The sequence below is a fragment of the Empidonax traillii genome, unplaced genomic scaffold, assembly GCF_003031625.1.
Source record: "Empidonax traillii isolate 1590-97213 ecotype Southwest subspecies unplaced genomic scaffold, ASM303162v1 scaffold524:size468641, whole genome shotgun sequence".
NCBI lineage: Eukaryota > Metazoa > Chordata > Aves > Passeriformes > Tyrannidae > Empidonax > Empidonax traillii.
This window is the reverse complement of record NW_020955717.1, coordinates 306,299-318,626: the sequence shown is the minus strand read 5'-3', so window position 1 is coordinate 318,626 and position 12,328 is coordinate 306,299. Positions and strand designations below refer to the sequence as shown.

Genomic DNA, 12,328 nt, shown 5'->3' with positions numbered 1-12,328 from the left:
TCACTAGCTGACAGCCCTTAAAACAGTAGTTAAATACAGGAAGTATTTATACAAAATATCAGTATTTCTTCAATAGGGATTGTAAAATAATGAATCTGTAATTCTGACCTAGATTTGTGCATAAAATAGTGGAATCACAGTAACACAGGGAAGAGCAGAGTCAAGACACATAAAAGACTGGATGAGATTAGTGATGAAAGGCCAAGACACAAGTCCAGGCTCATAGTTTAGTTTGCCTGAGCATGGGGCTGGCCTGTGCTTCTACTGTCAAAGGACAGTACGATTTGTTTAGAACTTTCTTTTTGCTTTGGTTTTCGGCTGCAGGGTAATGTGCTTGCTCTGAGGGAAGGAAATTATACTCCTTGTACTTCCATCAAAATAAATAATTTTCAAATAGAGAAATAAGAAAATGTGGGGGTTTTTTCCCCAGGAAAAACATTTATAACTTAAACCTCATTATAAGCATTACAGAAAAGTTATAAGCATACAACCTCTTTCCCTTGTGGTTTCAAACGTGAGTTCCCACTGATGTACTGGAGAATGCATACATAAATAAATATATATGAAGAAAGAATGGTCATAATGTTACATATAAGGAATAATCTTTACCCTGTTAAATCCTTGGTGCTGCATAATAAACTTGTGTTGCTCGTCCAGTAACTTTCAAAATCCTTTTTCAAGAAACTTCATTAAAGGGAGAAGCCTCAATGTTCATATTATTTTGTATGGTGTGCAAAAGGCAGAAAATAAACATGCCTTTGGGTTGTGTGAGACAGATGTTAACATTAAAGCTATGATTTTTAGTGTAGCACCCTGGTGTCATTCATTACCAAATGGATGGGTATTTCGGTGCTCATAAGAGAAAAGGAAATGCTTATGATGTTTTTCCAGTTATCAATGGGGAAGAGCTAGTAGCAATTAGCAACAACTAATACTCCCTCTAGGAGTCTCAGTAAAAACGCCAAAATCAGATAAGTATGTTTTTAACTCCATTTTTGTTTGTCTGAATGGAACCTCATCATCAAATTATAGATTTATTCTCAGATTGATGTAGGATATCTTGCACTGCTGGTACAGCGACTGGCTTGCTCTCACATTCTTTCTCTGCATACATGCAGTTGACGTTAGTAATATGCAACAGTTCATAAATTCCACACTCACACAATCCTTCACTAAAAAGAGAACATTGTTCAGACCTGGATTTGAAGTGTTTTCAAGCATAAGTGTAATCTGTTGTGTCAGGAGGGTGCTGAACCTTACCTGTCCTTTTGTTTTCTGACCTTTCATATCATAACTAGCCCTGTGAGTTTAGTTTCTAACCTGGGGATTATAAATACCTATTCTTCTATGGTCAAGGTTTGTTTCTAAACAAAGCAGGAAAAACAAAGTTGGCATAGATTCTTGAAATAGTTCAAACACAGAGATGTTACAGAGAACTCAACATTCTATTTCCAGTCCAGCTCCAAGATGTGCAAAGATGAAGTGCTGGTAAATCTCTTACTCCCGTGGAACAGTAAGACGCCTAAAAAACTGGCCTGGATGAGTCTTCCTGCTCATTGCAGCTCTGTACGCATCCCTGTATGGATAGGAAATAAAAACTCTTACTCAAGACCTCTTAAGGCAATTTAATGAATAGTTAAGAAACCAGTTCAGGTACATTTACGCAATAGAGTTAAACAAGAATGAAAACTAGAAAGATGAAAAAGGAGGCACCACCAAGGACAGCAATATACTCTGGTACTGGTTTCAAAAACAAGATTTCCTTATTGCCGAGGACAATAAATTCCTAACGGTGTAAAAATTCTGTAGACTTGACATTTTGTCAGAAAGTATTCCAGTAAACAGGGCTAAAATAAAATTTCTAGATATTTGCTTAGAATAATAAATTTTATGAGATTCACTCCCATGATCACATAAAGAAAAGTTTTGACTAACAGAGACCATGAGTAGAGTGTAAAACCTGAGAGAGAAATTTGCTGCTGTTTCCAGTGCATGAAATGTGTTCCAAACTGAAATAGAAAAATAAATTTGCTTAGAGGGGTTTCTGTGACACAGTGATAAATCTTTAGCTGAAATAAACATTCACCTTCTTGCTGGTAGTAGGTACTTTTGCAGTGAAGGAAAATAAACTTTGGCAATGGATTCTGCCACTAATTATAATATCAGCCCACATTCCTCTGACAGCAACATAAATATGGTGAAAACACTGGGATTTATGGTTAAAGACAAACAAATATCAAATCACTGCAGTTTCTATAAAGTAAAGAGAATGAGTGGGTAAAAGCAGAAAAATTATGTAAAGAAAAATTATACAGCAAAATGAGAGCCTGAAGAGGCAGAACTGGAGGTTTTTTTCAGACAGAGTTTGTAGTTTTAGAGATCTCCAGTATTCTACAAGGACTGCAGGTACCAGTGGAGTGAGCACACACTGCAGCATTTAGTGCTGAAATTATTGTTCCTTGTGACTGCTTTTCTAGCAAGATGAAAAAAACAAACAAACAAACAAAAAGCCCAACCATACAATAAAGGCAATTATATAACTTAATATAAAGACTGCATGAGATCTACACTTGTTTTGACTAAAATTTTGCACTTCCCATCGAGACACATTCAGCACCAAAATTGTTCACATTAACAAAAACCATTGAACAGATATTCATAAAGCAGTGGTTCCTCCAAAGGTGGGGAGAGTGGCTCATTTGCTGTTTTGATTGCTTAATTTGGTATTTAAAATATATGCTATTAAAATATAAAGCATTGCATTTTTTCTATTTTGCTAAGAATTATTAAAGATACACTGATTGTAAATAACAATTTCAGAAGATAGGTGAATTCATTGGCATGATCTTTCTTCTTGCACTTCCACAGTTCTGGAGCTCCATAGCAGAGCAAGCTTTAAATAAATTATCTGTACTACAGTTGGACTCAAATGAGTTCAAAGTGGCACATACAAATTACTTGTTTTCACAGAAAGCCACGTTACAACCTGCAGATTCACCTGTTCCCCTGTAAGATTTATTTTCATGAAGAAATATTTCACCATTATTGGTGTTGAAAGTAAAATATAAATAAAAGTAACTTATCTTTATTCAGTATTCAAATTCTGGAGACCACATTGTTAGTTCTTACTTAAAGCAGAAAGTAGTTCAATTAAAGAGCTAAAAAGTTTCTGTATTAGGAGTATTACGAACAATCTTTCGTATGGTGGTTGACTTCTAATTTGTGGATCAGAAAAAAGTATTTCTGGGAAGTACTGTATTTTCTCCAGGAAATATATCAGGATGCAACCCCAACCTTCAAAGAAAGATATAGATTTATCTAACCTATACCTAGCAGTTTAGCTTTTAAATTTAAAGGAAATTTTCTGCTATGATATTCACTCCAGTGAGATTAAGCAGATGTGAGAACAGGAATTTCTGAGAAACCAAGTGGATATGATTATATTAGCACATAAAATCTATGAAGTGAAATAAGACATTACAGTAATGGTAATAAAGATCTGCATAATGATAATTACTGTTCGGGTATTGATTCCATGAATTATTAAGTATCCTCCTAAGCTATTTTCAACATTAAATTTACCAGCTCTTTGAACAGGTATACAGATCTAGAATGAGTAGCCAAAATTAACCAAATGGAAAAAATTGATGGAATGATAATTGATGAAAAAATAAATTATTCAGTAAAATCATGTTTATTTGTTAGGAAGGCAATATTTATGATCTTGGCATTATAAAATTTATGAATTTAATTGCACAGTTCTTAGTCACAGATGATGATGAGACTAGCTTATTCGAAGTGATTGTTTGCATTTCCATTATAATTAATTTTAGGTTGGTCAGTGTACTGAAAATTTGACATCTCTTATTATCCTCTCAGATAGAGTAGCTGAAAGTGTGATATCCATTTCAGTGGAATTTGGTTGAAATGAATTATTATTCATAAACAGGAAGAATAAACAAATAATTGATTTGTTGACTGGAGTCTAACCAAGTGTCATAAAAGAAATATCCGGGGAGGGGAAAAGTTGAAATCTGACAGATCTTGAGCACCAATATAATTTCAGAACAGTAAAGAGTATTTCAAAATAGGCTTGCTTGTGTACACCTGCAAACTTTACTCAGTCTGCCGCTTGTTTTGGGTCATCCTTAATAAATAATATGTGCCTGGTATAAGATTCATGACACAATATTTACAGCTCAGAACTTTAACAGGACTGAAGTTTATTAGCAGGTATTGACAGTGCAAACTACAGCCAGCAGGGACAGTCTTATTGCTACATGTCATTTCGTACTGACAAAACAGAAAAATGCAGATTGCAAGTTCTAATTAGCATGAATGTTCGCAGGGGTTAAACTACAGCTGGGAGTTCAATATCATACATTTGATTAGGGTGTCATTTCTGAATTCCACTTCAGTTTTTGCCTGATGCATAATAACATAATATTAGTATACTTTTAGATGTACAGCATAAAAATAAATTCAGTGTCTATCTGGATTATTGGATCTCTTATATTCATGTTCTTTCTTGGAAGAAGGAACTAAAGTGAACACGGTACAACTATTTTGGTTGTGTTTTCTCAACTTCTAATTTCAAATGGCATGAATTGATACCTCTGCAATAATACAAAGCTTCAAAGAAACAGGACTTGTATTCTAGTAAACCACAAGGAACAAAAAGATGACCTTTGTGTACTTTGTTTTTATATTCACAGCTGAGAGGAACATTAGATGCCCACAAGTAAGTGAGATACTGAAGAATACAATCTTAGATTTGCTTTTTCTGAGAGAACATGATTTCTCATGAGCTCTTTCATGAGGAATGATGGTAAAATCTAGTCCATAAATTCTCTGATCATCTACTGGATAATTCACTTCCAAAGAGACTATGAGAGTCTGCTGAAATTCTGATCAGCCAGGAGCAAGCAGATCCATGCATGGAATATTTCTACCATAAACATTAAGCTTTAGGAATTGAATCAGACCGTTGCTTTTCATCCCAGGATTTTTACTTACTGCTGCAACTGGAACAAGAGATGGGAGAAAGATATCGGTCAAGGCTAGTGATCAAATCTGATGTCAAAGGTGATTTCTAGTATTACATGAGTGCCAACAACAGATGGATGACCCCGTGTTACTCTCATTCACATCAGTCTCACATTGTGCATCTAAACTGGAGAAGGAGAAATTGTGTCAGGCTCCCTGGGCAAGGCTCAGGTGTGCCACACCTCTCCCAGCTATGTCCTTCAAAAATGGAGCCTGAGTCTCCAGAGCAATCTGCGCCAGTCTTCAAGTCTGGTGCTGGGGTGCTCAAAACTGCTGCTTAGCTTGCAGAAGCTGAGTCACTGCTGGTGATGTTCTCTTCTTTAAATGTTTTAGTCAGCATGACCTCCCATTTCTCTTCTCTTTGAGTTGGTGTTGGCACTAGGTCTTTGTAGAGAGGGTTTGGGTTTGGTTTGTTATTTTAATTGGAGTTTCTCTTGGTTCTTTTGCCTGGTCCTCTCCATTATGGCATGAACAGTTTAAGGATTCTGGAAGCTCTGGGACAAACAAATCTGGCATGTGAGAGAGCAGGTGGAGGTATCAAAGTGCTTAGATTGTGTTTGCAATCTCAAGGCAACATTCTTCCTGGAGGTGAAACTGAAGATACAACTATCTCATCTTTTATGAACATGCTTTCTCCTTGGAAATCTCATTTCTATATTGTGACAAAATCTACCCTTGGGACCACTGCTGAGAAGAGTAGGTGTGCTAGGCAATGTCTTATCCTGCAGTTGCAGCATCTGTCACCAGATCATAAAACAGATTTTCTTCCACTCAGCAAGGTAATTTCAATTGCGTTTTACTGAGTTTAAGGCTATACACACCACAGACAGAGAGAAACCATCTATCTAATGCAGACAAAGCAGAATGTAACATAAGATTTGATTAGTTTGCAGTGAACCTGACTTTTGTAGTCTGCACATTCAGCCACTTGTAGGACTGGTTTACACAGAACTTCTGCTTCCTTAAAGCTTTCTGGTTTTGGTTACACATTACTTTCTAGACTTTGTCTTGAAGTCTGTAACTCATGTTACTTAAAGGATTTTCTTTTGCCTAATAGATTCCTTTGCTGGAAGATTGCTACTGTGTGTTCACTGTCCAGCAGTGCAGAGATTGTGTATTCTTGAATGTAAAGTAAAATTACTGCTTTTCCTAAATGAGGCCCAAGATTTTGGTTTGTGTAATACCTACTTTTATAGAGCTTACTCTTAAGGTCATCTTTTTTTTTTTTTCCCATTGTATTAGTTTCCGCTAATTGTAATATCTCAAGCAGTGGAAAAACATGAAGAGAAGCTGAAGCTGTACCTACTTTTTTGCATTTTGTTTGTGCCTAGTAGCATAATCAGAATCCGTATCAACAATGCAATGAGCTCCGTGTGGTTGCTTAGAAAAATGAAATAGCTTGTTGAAGGAAGTTGCAATCTAAAGTGTATCTTTCATTTTTGTACCACTGGCACACAGTGGGGGGAAAGCTGACAAACCAAGTGTCTTAATAGAGATAAGAGATTAACAACTAGAAGTCTGTCTGCCTAATTACAGTTCTCTAAAAGCATGAAGCCTTGTGGCAGTAATTATCTTGCATAGCTGTAGTCACTCCGATAACACTTTTTCCCTTTTTTTTTAATTTTTGTTTACATTTTTCCTACATTTTCATACTAAGTTGTAACATCTCATAAAATATAAGAATTTTCACTACCTAAGTCTCTTCATTTCTGCATGGTATGGTCACTTGTAGTGAGTTGAGACATGATTCTTTGGTGAATTAATATGAATTGTATGTACAAGACAGTGACTATAATATGTTTCATAGAAAATAGATCTCTCTTTATTTGCTTTCTTGCTTAGTTCTGTTTGTCCCTATAAGGATATAATTTCAGTTCTTTGGGGTTCGCAATTTAAAAATTTTTGATTGATTTTTTATTTACAAAGTAATACAGAAAAGCCAGCTTTTTGGTGCAGATGTTTGATTTTGGATTTTTAAAAATTTATCTCCCTTTTCTTTCCCCTCCTCTTCCTCCAAAAGCTTGAAAATTAAGTTCTAGGTGTGCATTGGTAAATATTCTGCAGAAAAGATGACAGTCCTATCACTCTCAAACCTTTCCTCAGCCCTAGTTAAATTCTGTTGTTTTCTTTATTGCAGATGGGGAACTCAAGGAGATTTCACCACTACTCATCCTCGGCCTGTTGTCAAAGTAAAACTCTTTACAGAAAGCACCGGGGTGCTGGCACTTGAAGATAAAGAACTGGGAAGAGTGAGTATTATGTGTAGTCACAAGAAATATGTGAGAAGTGATGGGTAGAAGTGTGAATATTGATAAAACATGCCCTAAAATGGTATAAGGCATTCAGTACCAATCTGCTCTGCTGTGTCTGTACCAAACACTGCTTTTTCTATTAAGGGTGACTTCTCCTAGTGTTCAAAACATGATTTGTTGACTTGGATTACCGTTCAGAAACTTACATAGAGTGGTTCTCTTTGTCTTGTTAAAAGTTCTTCTAATTTTTACATTACATACTAGTGCTTTTAGCTATTCAAATTAGAATTGAAAGGGAGAGAGGTAAGACTTGGCATGTAATAAATACAGAAACAATTGGGGAAAGGAAATGAAGGACTTAAGTGGTAGAAAGATGGAGCACAATGAGAGAGGAGTAGTGGAAATAATATATCAGACTAAAATAAGAGCTGTTCTTGTACTCCATGAGCTTCTCTTCCCTTTTCATGTTTTCCCTATCTTGACATATCATTTGTCCTTCTTAGGACAAAATCAAGAGCTAGAGAGTGCAATGTATTATAGAAAGAATAGGATAGTGTGAATGAGGCAGAGAGGTCTGCAAATCTTCCCTCCTTCTGCTGTTAAGTTTTCCCGTCTGACATATTAGGACATGAAGGATAGCTCACATTTTAATGCTCAGTTCTACAATCAAAGTCCTGGATGTTTCTCATTCAAGCAAGCACAACTTCTTGGAAAGAGCTGGGCTCTTCCCCATTTTGCATCTTCCGAGAACGGGACAGATTCTCCCAGACATTGCGTCACTTGTTAAGGTCAAGACTGTATCCTCAGGATTATTCTTCTTGCTTCATCTCATGTCCTTCTAAAGGGCTTCCCAGGTCACTTGATCAAGGATGCCTGAGATGAAGGTGGGATCTGAGTGGGGAAGGAAACAGCCTGGCAGGAGCCAGGCAGGCAGTATGACAGGGACGGGCGAGCCACACGGGTGCTCCTGAGCAGACCAGAGTCATCAATATCTGGATGCAGAACAGTGAGAAGAGACACTGAAAGGGTGGACTTACAGGAACTACCCAGAGCTACTAAACACAAGTTTCATCTCTGTCCCTCCTTGCTCAGTCCTTTCAAAGAAGCAAAAGAAAAGTCAATGCCAAGGTGAAGGTCAGTGGAGAAGGAACTATATGGCCATTGTGAACAGTAGCCAGCAAATTCATTATCGAGGAATCAGAGAAGAAACATCATCCATATAAACAGGCTAAAGATCACAGGTGTTAACAGGATCCTCTGGCTCTGCAACTTTAAATAGCCAAAGTTCAGGTACTGGCCTTGGTCTGCTTTCTTTCACTGCAACCTGAGTTACTAGGACAGGAGGTTAAAAAGATTTAAAATTTAATTTTAAAGAACGGAAACATTTCAAATGTAAAATATTGAATATAGCTCTTGCCTTAACTGTATCCAGTGACCCCAGATGGTTGGTTTGTATTTTTTTCTCTGCTTCCTCTCCCTGCGCCCTCCTGACTGCCTTCTGACACATCTGTATTTGTCATCTGGTCAAACCAGTTTAAAGAAGGTTTCTTACCTGGAAGGGCTGAGGGGAAAGAGGGAAAATAAAAACAGGTAATTGAGAAGGGCTAGAGTGAGCTCAGTGCCCTGTTGTTGGAGTCTGACCCAGCTTTCCCAGAGACAAAGCAAGATACATAAAAGATGAGGTAGGGAAGAGCAATTTTCTCTTTCTATTGCTGATTCTTACTCTTCTATTGTTTTTTTGGCAGACAGGCTGCTTGTTTTTGTCAGATGCTCTGTGATTTGGGAGTTTTTATCAGAATTAGGCTATTAAAATAATTTCTTATTGCTGTTTTTTTTCCCCCCCATCACAAAGAATAAAGGCCATCACCTTTTCTCCCCCTTCAATTAAAGCTTATGCTCAGATTGGGAGTAGCAAACAGGAGTACCCAAAAGATGCTTGGATACTGCTGTTACACTTTTTAATCCGTTCCTGATTTACCAAAAATGTCCTGCCCACATCCTTGCAAAAAAAAAACCTTCTGTAAAAGATAAGTCGGTAAAAGATAAACCTCCCACAATGTGCAAGGTCCTTAATAATGGAAAATAACATGAACAAAAGCATGTTGCATGTGCATTAGCCTGTTTGGGTGTCTGTCCTTCTGCACTTCCCAGGTCTGACAATATGGGGGGTTTCTGACAGACACCTTGCAGCTCATGAGGGTGCATACTCAACTCGGGAGAAAAAGCAGTCTTTCAGCTTTCTTCTTTGGTTTAACCAGAGTATTTGAGAGTGGTGATTGCTTAGCTTCAGGGGATATTGGAAGAATATGTGATAGAATTTTTACCAAATAATTTGAAGGTGCTATGTACTCTTATGGTACACATTTTATTTTTTGAAATCTTCTTTTGTTGGCAATGTCTTTGTTTTCAGGTCTGAGAGATTTCAATTCAAATAGCCGTTGAAAAGGTATAGGATTCCAGTGCATAAGCTTAATTCCTATAAAGTTTGGCAATTTTATGCCTGATCAGTACACTGCAGTGACTTACAGGAGTACATCTGATCAGATAGGTTTCTTATCCTCTGAAAAGGTTGGAAGATATTTCCAACTGGTATTTTTCCTGTACTTAAAAATTCAACACACCTACCCCTCCTGAGGTAGACTTGCTGTGGACATTAATTCTTATCTGTCAAGTACTTTCTTGAAAGCATGTGCCTTGACCTGATACCACTTTTCTACATTATTGAAGTTTGCATTTCCAGTACCCTGCAGTTATTCTGAAGGTTTTGTTCTGCTTAATCTATAATTAGAAATAGAAGACAGCATCAAGCTACATGATTTGAATTTTGAACTTCCATCATATACCAAAAGGCCTCTTCTACCACCAAGGGATCAGGTTTTTTGGGGAAAAGAGATCTAAGGCATCAAATGCAGAGCTAGCAAAGGTTTCCCCGGAGCTGTAGAGAAGATATTTCCATTGACCCCATCAGTGCATAGCAGTCTCTCTCACTTATGAACTTAAGATGTAGACTCTGATATCAGCACTGCAGGTTCTCCATTTCAGGAGGAGACACTACTGATTTCCAGAAGTAACTACCTCATGGTAGATCAGAAGGGATGCAGTCTCATGATTTCAGTAGAGAGAACAGACTGTACTTAGAGCTTTAACCCTGTTTGGAAGGCTGAGGGCTGCTCAACCTCTGCTGCAAAGGTCGCCAGGTAAGCACCAAGCTACAGAAGGGCCGTTGTCTGTACATCTCCCTTCTAGGCACTGAAGATGGGGTTATCTGACAGGAAGTAATACTTACTATGTCACTAGTCTGACATGTCTGTCTTCTTCTAAAAGAACCAATAAATCCAGTCATGAATGCCAAGAGAAGATTTTGCTTGCTGCAGGGTATTGTCCTGGCTCCCTGCTGACCACTTTAAGTGTTTTCAAACAAAAAAAAAATCTTAACCTTTCTTCTCTGTCCTACACAAGCTGGAGAACAGTTGAACAAACTCAGTTTTCTACTGAAAGCAGAGATATGTGCTGCAAGGAAGGGGAAAGGATGTTATTTGCCTTTGAGTTCTGAAGAAAATGAGCTTCTGGAGTTGTCTCTGCCTGTGGTTGTCCAGACCTCTGCATATAGTGAACCCCTGATTTTAGCTTCCAGAAAGTGAGGCAGACTGCATCTTTGAAGCTAAGTTCATTCTAATGAGGAAATATTAGGAGCTTATTTTGTTCAGATATCTTTGAAATGTGTGGTACAGGTTTTATGTGACTGACACTGATCTGGCCACTTTAATAGTTTTTGTATGTGCATAGAGAAGGCAGAATTGATGTTTACATTTGTACGTGCAGCAACTGAGGAAGAAGCCTCCAATTTGGTGTAAATACTTCTGAAAAATCAGCCTAGTGGTTTCTGAAACTCAGGAATCTGACACCACTTTTTCTTGTTCAGTACTTTGTGTATGAAGATGTTCAAACCTAGTAATTCAAAGTGACAGCCATTGTGCATGCTTAGCACACATGTGGATACAATGTCAGAGCAGCAGGTGGTGTTTGATTGCTGATACTTTTTGAGTATAAGAATATTTTCAGCCTTGTCGCTCTGACTATTCAGTTAAAAGGGAACTATTGTCTCACAGCCTGCTTGTCACAGTCAGCTGCAGCCAGCAATAATTAGCTGTGCAGCTAAGAGTTTTTTTCCTTTAGTGCTGTTACTCTTGGTTTGATTTAAATACATTATTAAATAGCTGTACTTACTAGGTAACTATACTTGCATGATTGCCAGGTTTCTGAATGTGCCACATTCAAAGAGCCTCTGAGCAGAGAAAATTTCATCCTGTGACTACGTAAATTTAAAGCTTTCCAGCCTGGAGATCGTGAGGATTGAAATGACTGAAGTTTCTCAGATTTTTCTGTCATTTTTTTAAATTTTGAAAATGATAACAGATTTCTTCCATTTCCCCTTTTTCTCTTGCCCCCTAAGCAGTCTACCTGTCAGCATCCTGCTATGTCTCGCTGAGTGTTACTGTTTCCATGCTAACAGAGGGTTTCTCAGTATCTTTGAGAATGCCTCTCATCAGAAATGCTTGAGATATTTTTCATTCAGGCATGCTCTCTCTTAGATATAGGGGAGAGGCTCTTTGGGAAGGACTCAAAGGCAATTTTTATCAGTTGCTAAGAGCTATTAGGGGAAGTCTGGCACCATCAACAGATGTCCATTGTTTGCATAAACTGTGAAGTCTTCCCAGTTCTTTGTCATGAACAGTACTTTACATAGCTCTCTCTGAACCTTGTGCCTGTTCAATTTTTCTGTTTGCTTTTTGTTTCTTTTTAACCATGTTTTATCCAAAGCTTTGTCTCAGTGTTTCAGCAGTAGTACAATCACAGCCAAAAAGCAAGAGATTACTTAATAGTTGAGCTGATGGAGCTTGCATAGAAAACTCATAAATTCCCTTGGTGATCAAGCTGTTACTAACCCATTCTTTCAAGGGGATAACTTTTTTAAGAGAGTTACTCTCAAAAGAGACATCTCACTTTCCTCTTTCTACCTCTGATTTTGA

The 12,328-nt window shown here is 37.6% G+C and overlaps 1 protein-coding gene across 15 annotated transcripts in view; it reads left to right on the top strand.

Moving 5' to 3' along the window:
- The window catches only part of CADPS2 (calcium dependent secretion activator 2), a 292,864-nt gene that overhangs the window by 137,935 nt on the left and 142,601 nt on the right, over nt 1–12,328 (top strand). For all 15 annotated transcript variants that reach the window (XM_027897001.1, XM_027896994.1, XM_027896999.1 and 12 more), the window contains exon 7: nt 7,184–7,295. In XM_027897001.1, the coding sequence (XP_027752802.1) occupies nt 7,184–7,295 (112 nt within the window). The remainder of the gene's footprint in view (nt 1–7,183; nt 7,296–12,328) is intronic.